Below are 14035 nucleotides of genomic sequence, written 5' to 3' on the forward strand. Positions count from 1 at the left end.
TTGTTTAAGGGCTTCTGTGCACACAGAGCTTGTATGTGTTCAAATCATTTTCTTCTGCACATTTGCGTATGAATTTAATCAATAATCACGTTCATTAATTCAACCATATTCTACCATATTAAGAAATACCATCGACTTTATGATATAGAGGTATTGCGGCCTACCTGTAATTACGGGTGTTTATGTCAGTATGTAGTATAATATATCCTAAAACAATCATCTGTTTCTAGACAATATTTAACATAAAAACGATAAAAAAATCATCACAGGCTATTTTGCTCAAATTGATAAAAAAAAAATCCGTCTTCGAAGAATGCCCCTTCTAAGTTTTTTCCTTATAAGAAGCCGACTCCACACTCGCCGCCGTTCCCCAACTTTCGTAATTTATTCTCAGATCAGATCGGCGAGGTCCTCCGTGTGTCGAAAGGGTTAGATCCGTCATTGCTGAATCACACGTGGCTGCGTATACAAACAGGGGGCCTACCGCGAACCACGTTCGACGTGTTGCCTCCCTGTCACATTTACGTACGAATTTCCAAGTGCGACAGAGAGGCAAGACGTCGAGCGTCGTTCGCGGTAGGCCCTCTGCAATACTCTTTAACTGTATATCGGTGGACCTTATTACAAAAGGCATAAGGTCCACCGATGTACAGATAGGAGTGTTGCTATTTGTACAGTCACCTGCAATAATATGTTACTCAACGAAGGCCGCAAAAATATCTGACACGATCTTATTTGTGGAGCTATAAGAGCCTGTCACATATTTTTGCGGTCTTCGAAGAGTAACATATATTGCAGATGACTGTACAGTCTTAACTGTTTATTGCTAGACCTAATGTCTTTGCAACTTTCAAAATTGTCAGTTAACAGTGTAGATGATTATATTATTGTACAGTCGCCCTCAGATATAATAATATGAGAGCGGCTAAGGTGCTCACAAATATCTGAACACGCCTCTATTGTCAAGGCCCTATGAGTGCATGTACTGATATTTAAATAAAATAAATAAATTGATTTTATTTCAGGCAAGCACCCATATAAAACAAATATTACCTATAAATTTTAAAATGACAAAAGTGTAAAAAAACGTTAAAAGTACAAAATCTGTTAAAGCCAAAAATTCAAATTTTTAAAATTACAATTTAAAATAAAATAAAACTATTTCCGGTTCGCATCTTGATGCAGAGTCCGCCAAAACCTACATATTGGACTGTTCAGATCTTCACTAATTATGGCAAGGATACAGTTCTCAGAGCTGCGCAGCTAGGGTTTGCAATCCGGATCCGAAATGTATGAAATTATCCGGATCTGGATTCGGATCCGCGGATCTTCCCATACATTTCAGATCCGTCATGCAAATCCTATGCGCAGCCTACTCCAAAAGGACGCTACTCTGGACCGAATTACGGCAAAGAAATCGGGGACACGAGCCTCCGCAAACATACTCGACGCACTACACCACCTTGGCAACTTCATCAGTACTGTTACCATCAGTTTGTCACTGACATAAACGCCGTCGAGAACGTAATTTACTTTCTATACATCCCGTTTGCACTAATATGCGAGTGCGAGCGAGATGTATAGAAAGTAAATTACGTTCTCGACGGCGTTTATGTCAGTGATAAACTGATGGTAACCGTACAGGATTCTGAAGGCGTCGTTATATTGAACCCGTTGGTGTTAATTGCTTTCCTGGTGAAGTTGGTCCAAAGTTGCCCCGTGTAAAATATGTTATTATATTTTTGAGCACTTCGGCCGCTTCGATACATCTGACGGCGACTGTACCTAATGCTGCAGGTGCGATCAGCAGTAGGTAACGTCTTTGACCTCTTTGCCCATAATACATAGGTACATAAAGACGATTCGTCTTCTACCTAGCGTTATCCCGGCCTTCACGACTTCAATATCTGCTTTCACGACATCGAGCCATCGCTTTTTAGGGTTCCGTACCCAAAGGGTAAAACGGGACCCTATTACTAAGACTCCGCTGTCCGTCCGTCCGTCCGTCTGTCACCAGGCTGTATCTCGTGATCTGTGATAGCTAGACAGCTGAAATTTTCACAGATGATGTATTTCTGTTGCCGCTGTAACAACAAATACTAAAAACAGAATAAAATAAAGATTTAAGTGGGGCTCCCATACAACAAACGTGATTTTTGATCGAAGTTAAGCAACGTCGGGCGGGGTCAGTACTTGGATGGGTGACCGTTTTTATAGATAATGGTACGGAACTACGGAACCCTTCGTGTGCGAGTCCAACTCGCACTTGGCGGGTTTTTTGGTCTGCCTTGGGGTCGGGGTACATAAAGACGATTATACTTCTCAAAATGTAATATTTAGTTTGTCTCTTAAACGGTCTATGCATATGCATATTAAAATCCCATTTATGTCTTCTTCCTAGTCGAATCCTCATGGCTGAGGGATGTGACGAATGTGGACATTTTTCACCAATGTTCTTCAAGCCGCTTTGTCTTGGGCCCAGTGCATAATCTAATAAAACATGGTCTTCTCTGCCCAGAGTGACACAAGCCTACGTCACAATAACATTGCCACTTTATTATAGCGCTATCGCATATTATCATATAGCGCTGTGGCATGATGACCTAGGCTTGTGTCAGTCACGTGACCACGAAAAGACGGGAAGAGAGTACCAGGCGGAGTATATTATTATACCATGGGCCCAGTGCATGCTGGCCTGCAATGTGGCGTTTGTCTCTGACGTTATTCTATCTGCCTGTCTGGATGACTCCCGCTAGGGGCCAGGGCCGCGCCGGAGCTTGTGGCGCTTCGTTTTCTATGGAAGACACCACGTGATCTGGTGGACAGCCGTCATAGAAAATGACATGTCGTTATTAAAAAAATTGAATTAGGCAACAAGGCCCATATCACAAATAGGTACCATATAGACTAACACACTATACCTACATATTAAAACTTGAAACTAAGTATATACCTACACACTATTTAGGCCCCACTTATATTAAATATATTTATAGGTCATCAATGTCATGATCTTGCTCGCGTTGTTCCGGCATTTTGCCACGGCTCATGGGAGCCTGGGGTCAGCTTGGCAACTGATTTCATGAATTGGCGTAGGCACTAGTTTTTATGAAAGCGACTGCCATCTGACCTTCCAATCCAGATGGTAAACTAGGCCCTATATTGGGATTAGTCCAGTTGCCTCACGATGTTTTCATTCACCGAAAAGCGACTGGTAAATATCAAATGATATTTCGTTCATAAGTTCTGAAAAACTCTATGGTACAAGCCGGGTGTGAACCCGCAACCTCCCGATCGCAAGTCGCACGCTCTTACCGCTAGGCCACCAGCGCTTTCTACATATTTAGGTACAATTTGAGTATTAGATGCATTACGGCAGATATTAACATGAAGTCTATAAAATTATTCAAGGTCATAATAACCTGAGAATCCGGGCCAAAGTTGACCGTTTCGGCAACCCGGAGTTCATTGATCTTGGTCATCATCATGAATTCATGACTCACGCTTTGCAAAACAAACCTGACCGATAAACACACAAAAACATTATGCAATTTACTAGTCTAATGATCTTATAGGCGAAATAGAAAATTATACCTTATTTAAATTGGGATAAGGTTTGATTTACAATGGCAGAGTGAGGACTTTCTAGTAGTAAAGAACGGGGGTAACTCTAAAACCGGATCTTGGCGAAAATAGTGCGAATGTAAAGATTTGATAGTTACTGATATCAGAATGACATCGAAATTTCACATATCTTGCATTTCGCTCATACTTTTCCGTAATATGTATTGGTGGGGGCGAGACGCACAATAACTAAATGACATCATACATATATCATTTTGATGTCAGTGTACGAATTGGCCTGTTAATTGCTTGATATTCTGATAAGACTTCGTTTCATTGACTAATATATCCGAAGTCTTTAATTCATTGATCATTCGTACCATCAGGCACCTTCACGCCTTTGTTGCCTGATAATAAACGATTTTTGTTTATTTTGAAAATCGATAAGAATTACTTCAATAAGAAAATAATTTACAAAGTATCAAAACTTTTATCTTGAATATGTAACGTTCGAACGCGGAACAGATTAGTCACAATTGTCACAAAACGGTTCTCCAGCTAGTTGCATTTAAATGTCCATCACTGTTTGAGCAAGATAAAGAATAAGAAGATGAATGAGATAAAGGATGACTCACGCTAGACCGGGCCGGGGCCGGGCCGGAACTTCCGGCGCTTCATTTTCTATGGAAAGCACCACGTGATCACCGATCAGCCGTCATAGAAAATGACATGTCAGACGCCTCGGCCCGGGCACGGCCCGGGCTAGCGTGAGCACCAGGACCGTCTGTCCCGAATTGTCTTTGGGGTAAGTTGGGCTCGTTCCAAGTCGCGGGTCACTGTAGACCACCACGTGGCTTTAGTTCTTCCTTGTCCCAGCACCCATGCACCCAGCTGCATTGCTGCAGGAAACGTGGAAAAGGTAATTTTACCGCTAATTGTAATGTTAAAGGTGCACGCGCTGCGATAATTATGAAATCAAAATTCAAATCGTCCTTTTACCCGAGAGCAAAAACGTTTGTATCAAAAATGAAGGTTTTGACAGAAACTTGTTTTTCGTAGAATCGTTCACACTGTTAAAAGGCGTAAACCCAGTAGAGTTAGACCAAGAAAAATCTGCAGTGATTTTGATAGCCCAGGCATTGCAAGTGTTATTATAAACGTCAATCTTCTATGAAAGCATGAGTATCATTGACGTATAAATAACACTTGCACTGCATGGGCTATCAAAATCGCTGCGGACTTTTCTTGGTCTAACAATACCTATATTAGAAAGGCTGTTTTTAACCCCTGATACGTCTCTGATCTTTCTTTAGTTTGGTCCAAAAAACGCACGTCACGGTCTTTTTCTGCGTCTTTTTTTCTATAGGGTATTTGACTACTAGTCAAATCAGTTTCGTTTTTCAAATCAAAATCAAAAAATATTTATTTATTTGGAACTGTCAAAACGATTTTGCTACTATGGAATTTATATGAAACACTAGCATGTATGTATGTATGTATGTATGTATGTAAACACTTTATTGTACATAAGACAGGTTAAGATACAATTAAAAGAAAGTATACAATATACAAAGGCGAACTTATCCCTATAAGGGATCTCTTCCAGTCAACCTTTGAGCAATTGAGAGTAGACAAATGAAAATGACAGACAAACGAACACATGTACAGAAAAGTAAATTATGGTTCAATTATTACCCAAGTAAATAATTAAAACCTTTAACCTACATTCTAATATAAATACACATATATAATACATATTAATATAAATACATACATAGAAATAAATATATACATAAACATAATTAAATAAAAATACTTAGTACTCAACCAGAACACAAGTCATTGGATAGCCATAGTTTATGCAATTTAATCTTGAGAGATGCTACCGACTGGGACTGTCTAAGGGATAACGGCAACTTGTTCCACAACTGCACAGCGCGCACTGTGAAGGACCTGCGGTATGACCGAGTCTTGTTACACGGTACAGCGAGAGTCAGGTTCGCACTCGATCTCAAGCGACGTCAGCATGTGACGTCACAATCAAATTACCTGCTTTTTATAGTTTAAAAGAAGATAACTTACTGTTAAAGGTTTTATACGGGTTTTAAAAAAGAAATTGTATCTAAAAATAACTGCTGTCTAACGTTCCTCTATTAATCATCTGGTGCTTTGTTTTATGCATGGTGTAAAATAATTATTTTTAAATACAGTCTAATACCCTATTCTTCCTTGTAATTAATTATGGATCTAGCGCCTTTCTGTTTATTCTATGACTTTTGGAAATTTCACGAATTTATTTAAAGAGAAAACATTGTAATTGCAGTGTCATTTCATATTTATTTTACATTATATTTTCTATTAATTTATTTTTCCCTTGCATATACCTACTTATTTTATTTTCCCTTGATTATAATGTAAAAATTAAATATGCAAACTGTAATTTTGCATTAGCCCTCTCGTAATGGACAATCCATACCTTATTGCAATACAGGTTAGGTATACAAGGTATACAATACAGCCCAGCCAAGGTGACAATCGCTATCGCTTCGACAACGAAACGCTTTGTGTCTCTCTATCACTCTTCCATATTAGTGCGACAGCGACAGATGCATTTCGATCGCTACGGAGCGTAACCGATTGGCATGTTGGCTACGTGGCCAGGTTAGTTCCTATCATAGCGATAAGCGAAGTCGAAACTACGTAGTATGTAGTTTATAAACAAAATTCAGTAAAAACAAAAGTGAGACGGAAGCGATCAATAGTGTTTCCGTCATTACAAAGTGAGCATTGCCGGAGTGTTTAAAGAGTGTTAAAATTTTATAGTGACGCTATGAGGTTACGCCAATGACGCTGTGGCGCTCGCCGCCGCATTACTGCCTCGATTATGATGTCGACTAGGCTCGGAACCGGTTTTTACTTCATACAAAAAATACCGGTATTATTACGTTCTTTGGTTTTTTATTTAATTTTTTAATGGGACAATCTAATAATAAGAAGTTAAGTAAATACATGATTCAGTTCTACATAAAGAGCATAAATTAATTTAAAATATTGGGCTATTTCGGGATTCACAAAAAAACCGGTTCCGAGCCCTAGTCGGCTGTACACAGTTACAGACTCGCCGAGAGTCTCGGCACCGCTCTGATTCAAACGGAGAAGCGCGAGACGAGACAAGGAACAGCGAGACGAGAAGGGAGCAGCATGTACACTCGTTCTCGGCCTGTTCGGTCTCTCGACGAGTGTGTACAGCCCGCATGACGTTCATCCCGTAACTGAAGCTGGAGTGGACATCTGAACATCATTTTAAGGGGACGACAGCAACCACCGACGATTGCAGCTACATTACAGAGAGCCTACCGTGAACCACGATGGCGACGAAAGTTTGGAAAAACTGATTGTGATTGGAAACACCGAAGGCAGAAGATCACGCGGTCGTTCACCAATAAGATGGACCGATCAAGTTAAAGACTCGTCATCCTCTGCTTTCTACACGGTCGTCAGAGTCGCGTTGGACAGAAACCGGTGGAGGCAGATCATCCGCTCCAGATGCAACCCTGATACTGACCACGATCCTCAGACATGAGGGACCGACCAAAGAGAGAGAGACCGTGAACCACGTTCGAAGTGTTGCCTCCCTGTCACACTTAAATACGAATTTACAAGTGCGACAGAGAGGCAACACGTCTAACGATGCTAGATTCATGCCCTCAGTGGACAGACAGTTTTTATCAAGGAAAATGACAGATACAGCGGCAGCCGCAACAGTAATGCTGCTGCAATCGTCAGTGGTCGCTGTCGTCCTCTCACCTGCGTCAATTGACGCGAATCACTCAAAAATACCGAAAACCGTGTTTGACTCAATATTTTTCTTTTCGACAAAAAAAATGTTTGTAGAAAATTGTGCGTCTGTGTGTCCTTTCCATACAGGTAAAGGAATTCAAAAAGCAATTGTGTTTTTTGCGCCAAGATTTAATTATATGTACCTGTTTATTTGTAAATTTTTTGGCTTTTTAATATCGAGAAGAACAAAATGAAAATGCATAAAGAAAGATTTGATAAACGAATATGCTGGATTATTGGAAACATTATGTTTTTGACGGTAAGTTTTAATTTGATTTTTAGGGTTCCGTACCCAAAGGGTAAAAACGGGACCCTATCTAAGACTCCGCTGTCCGTCCGTCCGTTCGTCCGTCCGTCCGTCCGTCTGTCACCAGGCTGTATCTCGTGATCTGTGATAGCTAGACAGCTTAAATTTTCACAGATGATGTATTTCTGTTGCCGCTATAACAACAAATACTAAAAACAGAATAAAATAAAGATTTAAGTGGGGCTCCCATACAACAAACGTGATTTTTGACCGAAGTTAAGCAACGTCGGGCGGGGTCAGTCTTGGATGGGTGACGTCTTTATAGATAATGGTACGGAACCCTTTGTTTGCGAGTCCGACTCGCACTTGGCCGGTTTTTATAGTTAGATGACATTAAGGTGCCGTAGGATCAGAGAACAGAGTTTTTGAAAAATCGTAGGTAGTTAGTAGGTACCGATTTTGTAGATCACAAATAATATAATATAAAATCCTGAAATAGGTACAAGTGTTTTATTATTTGTAACAAGGAGTAATTATGTCAATTTTCAGATCTCTAGCATCATTTGCAGAAATCTCACACTTACAAACTTCCATCCCCTAGTTTTAAAGGGTAAAAGATCCAAGTTTTAGATTTTTTTGTTGTTTGTGTATTAACATAGTTAGTATTTGTGCTTACGTACCAAATTTCAGCTTTCTAGGACTTCAGGAAGTAAGTACCCTAAGAATTTTGATGATCATCAGTGAATCAGTGACGAAGGGTTTTTTTATATCAATAAAATCTAAAGTATGAGAGCTATGCAATTTAAACTTTCTATGCTTAAAAGTGTCCGATATTGACAGCATAGCCCGAGAATTTCGTTTATCTGGTCCTGGAGGGTAATGTTTTACCCACGCTCGTAAAACATTACCCTCCTTCTGATGCTGTCGGGTAAAAATACGTTTCCAGTAACAAAATAGTATAAAATAGTATTTTACCCGACTGCATCAGAAGGAGGGTAATATTTTTCGAGCGTGGGTATGTATATATGTCTATTTATTTGACACGCCCTACAGCCCAAACGGCTGGACGGTTTTTGACATATGAGGTGTCGTTGAATTCTTCAGAGTTATGGTAGTGACACAGGCTATATAAATTTTGAAAATGAGGCCCGCAAATGAACCAAATGAAAGCTAGTGAAAAAACCATTTCAAAAGTATATGTAAACAGTCGGTTTTTTATGTTTTAATAATAGTTAGTTGCAGTTTAATGTAACAGAAAATTATACGTTTTTTCAACTTTTCTTATTTTTTGATATACCTATCTGGTTAATTATTTTTTTACATTATAAAGAGGCTATTCACAGTCACTTGGTATGTAATTTGGCCTAATCCCTTCAGCCATTTTCAATTTAGAGCACTTGAAAGTCAACTGTGGATTCTGAAATTCTTGAATGTGTTCTAATAATTTGTTAGACCAAGTATTGAAAATGTTACAGTATGTTACCTATATATTTGTGATCTACTTACAAAGTCCTTTTATGTGGTACCCCACATGGTACCTATGTTTAAAAAAAAGAAAATAAAGAGAAAGTTTGTACTGCCGACTTTATGACGTCACAGCAACTACCCCCACCACTTTCGCGCTTGTCATCTCATATTATTTGTGTTCAGGGTATTACACTGAATACATCGATACCATATTCACCCATATCTGAGACGACATGAACGAAAACTAACCTAAAGCATGTGCGGTCGGCCTTCTATTATGGAGGTTGGGCTTTGAAGGGAAGGGCATTTTATTTCGTGTTAACGAGGATTTCGCATTATCGAGGTTTGATTTATCGAGGTTCCACTGTATAACTCATATTGACATATCATTCCAGGTCTTCTGCGTTACAATGTTGGTACTACCGAGCACTGGTCAGTCTCAGCCCAATAGATATAATGTCATTATTCACGACTACACACTGGATGGCCAAATGTACGATAGTTGTACGCAAAGGAATTATACTGATTATTGCAATCGAACCGACTGCGACCACGGTACACACGTCATGTGTATGTACTTCAAATCGGTAAGCAAATAGAATTGATTGTACGTATGTATATATCAATGTATCTTCGACGGTAAGAATCTTTTTTAGGGTTCCGTACCCAAAGGGTAAAACGGGATCCTATTAGACTTCGCTGTCCGTCTGTCTGTCTGTCACCAGGCTGTATCTCATGAACCGTGATAGCTAGGCAGTTTTCACAGATGATGTATTTCTGTTGCCGCTATAACAACAAATACTAAAAACAGAATATAATAAATATTTTAGTGGGGCTCCCGTGATACAACTAACGTGATTTTTTGCCGTTTTTTGCGTAATGGTACGGAACCCTTCGTGTGCGAGTCCGACTAGCACTTGTACGGTTTTTCACATATGCGAGCAAATAATCATCATCACGTTCGTTATATAGCGTGCATGAATGTGCATTTTTGGCGCGAGGCGTAAATGTGAAGTTTATGCTTCCGATGTAGCCCACAAGATGGAAGAACCTACTATGCACAAGAAAACGAACGAGAACGGTAGATGATAGCACTTTCTTTGGCAATGTAGGTACATGTTTATGTTTCCGATTCAGACCACAAGATGGCAGACCCTCCAACGCGCACAGTCCCTATTTGTAGGCTGCTAAGCGCGCCGGCTATGAATGCCAATTCAATCAATTAAGAGCCGTGCACACTAGCGCCAGTGCTAACGTATGCGGAGAGAAATTTGGACAAAGTTTGTATATATAAAATATAAAAACACAAAAATCTAAATAAAAAATATGTGTTGTCAATGTAAAGTCAATATAAGGTAAGTACCCCTATTAACGAGGGGGTTAAGCAAGTTTTCGAAAAAGAGCCAAAAATTAAGCATAAACCGACGGTGTATGAACCAAGACATATTTTTTTATGTTAGTTTGTTAATTAAAGTTTATATTATTTTAGTTTCTGGCCTTGTTTTAGAAAAATATAAAGGAAAAAATAATTATCAAAACCAAAATGTCGAAATCGCCTATTACCGTGGTAATGGACCTCTGTTACCCAAATACCGCGGATGTGGGTTCCTTTTTACGAGGGTGGATAACCCGTCGCATTTTTAGTTCCATAATTATGATAAATATTATTTATTTGACAATAATGGATAAAAAATGGTATAGGTAATCAGTACAGTACGCTTTTCATATTATAAGACTTAATTCATGAATTTAAAATAAAAATAGTTGGTTCCTTTAACGCTAAAAACATCGTGGGTTACCCTTTACGAGCAAGTGTGATGCTGTCGAAATTCTTGTTTAATTTATTACCTATCTACGTTAAATAAATAGGTACTTAATTATTTCAACCGGACGTGAAGGGCAAGTTGCTCCAAAAAGTTTAAGCTACCTAAAGTAAAAGTAAAGTAAAAAAGCCTATCATAAAACACATTACAATTTAAAATATTACATTAAACTTAAAAATATTGTACTGTAATTTTTGGAGTATAAAACTTTTTTTAAATATAACTAAAATCTAAAACACGTACTATATTATTTAAAGTGTTTCACTATATAATGTTTATTTACAAATTCTACTTCTATTAAACACGTTTGTTTATGAAAGTCGCCTGAGCGGCGTAGGCCTCCCCCGTATCTCTCCAATCCTCTCTGTCCATAGCCCGTCTCCTCCATGTTGGTCCACATACTTCGCGGAACACGTCTTCCCAACGCTTCCTGGGTCTACCTCTTTTCCTGTGGCCGTTACGAGGTGTCCAGTCTGTCACTGTTTTAGTCCACCTGCCATCATTTATGCAACAGATAGATAGTTAATTTAAGCTACCTATCACAATTATATTCTACACAATATATACAAGATCTGTGTAAGTTAATGTTAATGTTGTATGTTTGTGTGTCTATTATGCTATTAAAATAACATAAAATATATTTTTCTACTATCTTCTCTATCTATATTTATTTTATGTTTGCTGCCTTAGAAAAAATATTGTGTGCAACGGTACATAATTAGGTTTTAAGAACAATTATTATGTACCTGGTATACAAAAGACTATCAAAAGTATTAGGTATTTTAAGAACCTATTAATTTCGAAGTCATGAAAGTTTTGGGTGGGTCTGTATTAGGTTCTCATACAGCTTATTACCGAGTGATGTCTTTTCTAACCATCGTTAAACGGTTCAATTCAAATAATTTTAAAACTCATTTACGACCAATAAAAATGAATAGTTATCTTGTATTTTTTTAATACAATAAATATGGATGGTTCCAAATATTACAAAACAATGGTAAAAATAAATTTTATAACCATACTTATGTTTTTATATCAATACTTGAACGAGTTTCTCATATAAGGGTTTCTAAGAAAACGTCTGAGAAGGTGTCTAAAATTGTCATCAAAATGAAGAGTTATTGAATAGATTTCATACCACGTTAATAGCTCTTTAGCTTTATAGGTGGTTGAATATTTGACTAACATCAAAAGTCAAGTAAATGTGCATTTATATATGAATATAAGATCGCCCGAATCTAAAATGCCGTTTCCGTTATTACCGAGGTATACCTCGAAATTAGGTATCACACAAAGAAAATGGAACCTAACACCGAGGTTTTTAATTTCCTATTTTTTTCCAATTGCCGAGCAAATATCACAAATAAAGTATTTGGGAACCATAAAGATAATAACTAAGAATCAATCTCAAGTCTTAGTCTTTCCATAATATTTACCATTATTACGCTAATCACTAAATATAACACGCGTTTACTTACTTGAGGTGTTGCGTGTTAGTATGGATCAACCAAATCTTGCGCTCCTGATGCGTTAGTTTAGTATTTTCGACTTTTTTGCGTGATGTTTTCGTAGCAATGTTATACTTATTCGATAGTCAAACGATAAGGCTTTATTTCTGTGTTCTTAGATTCTAAGAAAGTTAATAAGCTTTCTTATTAAACGCTATTTTGTATATACCGCGGTAATGAATGCCAATTTTAATGGGGTCGTTAATAGGGGTACTTACCTTATCTGTCAATCAGTTTGGTAAGTCTCATAAAGATTGGGTGTTTAATTTTGTAATTATGGTAAATCAACAAGAACGCCGTCGTCAAACAGTATGTAATTTCTATAATAGCCATCCCCTATGGCCGAAATCAAATGTGGTGGAACATTTTGTGGAAATGGGTGAGAGTCGAAGCACTATTTACAATATTCTGGCGTCCTTTGCCTTGAAGAAAACCACTGCTAGAAAGCCTGGTTCTGGAAACTATTCCAGCTTGAACAAGGTTTCTGAGAGAGCTCGATTAAAGAAAATTACGGCCGGCCGTGTCGCAAAATCTTATAGAGAGCTCGGAAGAAAATTTAAAACTGACGGCAAAACTGTTAAAAAATATCTTAAAGACATGGGCATCGATAAGCGATGTAGAAAAGTTAAGCCCACTGTCTCTGAAAACCAAGAAATCACTCAGAAAGTACGGCTGCGTATATTAGTCAAAGAAATATTTTACGCTAAAAACAATGTCACTTGCGTTATGGATGACGAGTCATATTTCACGTTAGATGGAAACGAGTGGCAAGGCAATTACTGTTTTGAGAACACCAATGGTCCAACCGATGAGAACGTGAAACATGTTGAGCATACAAAAATTCCTAAAAAAGTTTTGCTATGGCTTGCCATCAGTCGACGCGGAATGTCTAAGCCTGTATTCTTTGAGTCAGGTTTAGCTGTGAACGCCGACCGCTACATAGAGCGTTGTTTGCCATTAGTGCGGGATTTCATAAATACGAGTCATAGAGGAGAAAATGTAGTGTTTTGGCCAGACTTAGCCTCAAGCCATTATTCCAAAAAAAACCCTTAGCAAAATGGCGGAGTTAAACATCCCATACGTAGTTACCGAAGACCTCAAATCCACTTAATGTTCCGCAACTTCGCCCTATAGAAGATTTTTGGGCAAATCTAAAGAGGCGAGTATATTGCAATAATTTTCGTCCCAAAAATGTACAGAGTTTGATTCGAAAAATAAAATCGGAGCTGAATAAAATGCCGACATCTGTGTTTCCGACAGCGATGGACAAAGTACCACAGAACTGCCGTAAAGCATCTCGCATGGGAGTAAACTATTTTTTACATTAAGCCTTGATATATACATTATTATAAGAACATAATTATTTTAAAAAAGAATGGTGTTTTTTTTATTTAAAACAATATTGAACTTTGTCCAAGTTTCGCTCCGCATACGTTAAATAATCGTGATTATTTAATTTAACGAAAGATATTTTAAAAAGGGGCCGTTACGAACTGTATTTTGTATTTATGTAAGTACCTTTTGAATACATCAAACTAGTTTTTATGTTGCTGGATTCGTCGATCTATGAACTCAAAACAAAAACG

At 38.1% G+C, this 14035-nt stretch overlaps 1 protein-coding gene across 1 annotated transcript in view; it reads left to right on the plus strand.

Moving 5' to 3' along the window:
• The first annotated feature begins 6459 nt into the window (after positions 1 to 6459).
• Positions 6460 to 14035, plus strand: part of LOC134801016 (uncharacterized) — a 35380-nt gene continuing 27804 nt past the window's right edge. The window contains exons 1-2 of the mRNA XM_063773516.1: positions 6460 to 7663; positions 9514 to 9705. Of these exons, the coding sequence (XP_063629586.1) occupies positions 7595 to 7663; positions 9514 to 9705 (261 nt within the window). The 5' untranslated portion in view covers positions 6460 to 7594. The remainder of the gene's footprint in view (positions 7664 to 9513; positions 9706 to 14035) is intronic.

Source organism: Cydia splendana, chromosome 21, assembly GCF_910591565.1.
Source record: "Cydia splendana chromosome 21, ilCydSple1.2, whole genome shotgun sequence".
Lineage (NCBI taxonomy): Eukaryota > Metazoa > Arthropoda > Insecta > Lepidoptera > Tortricidae > Cydia > Cydia splendana.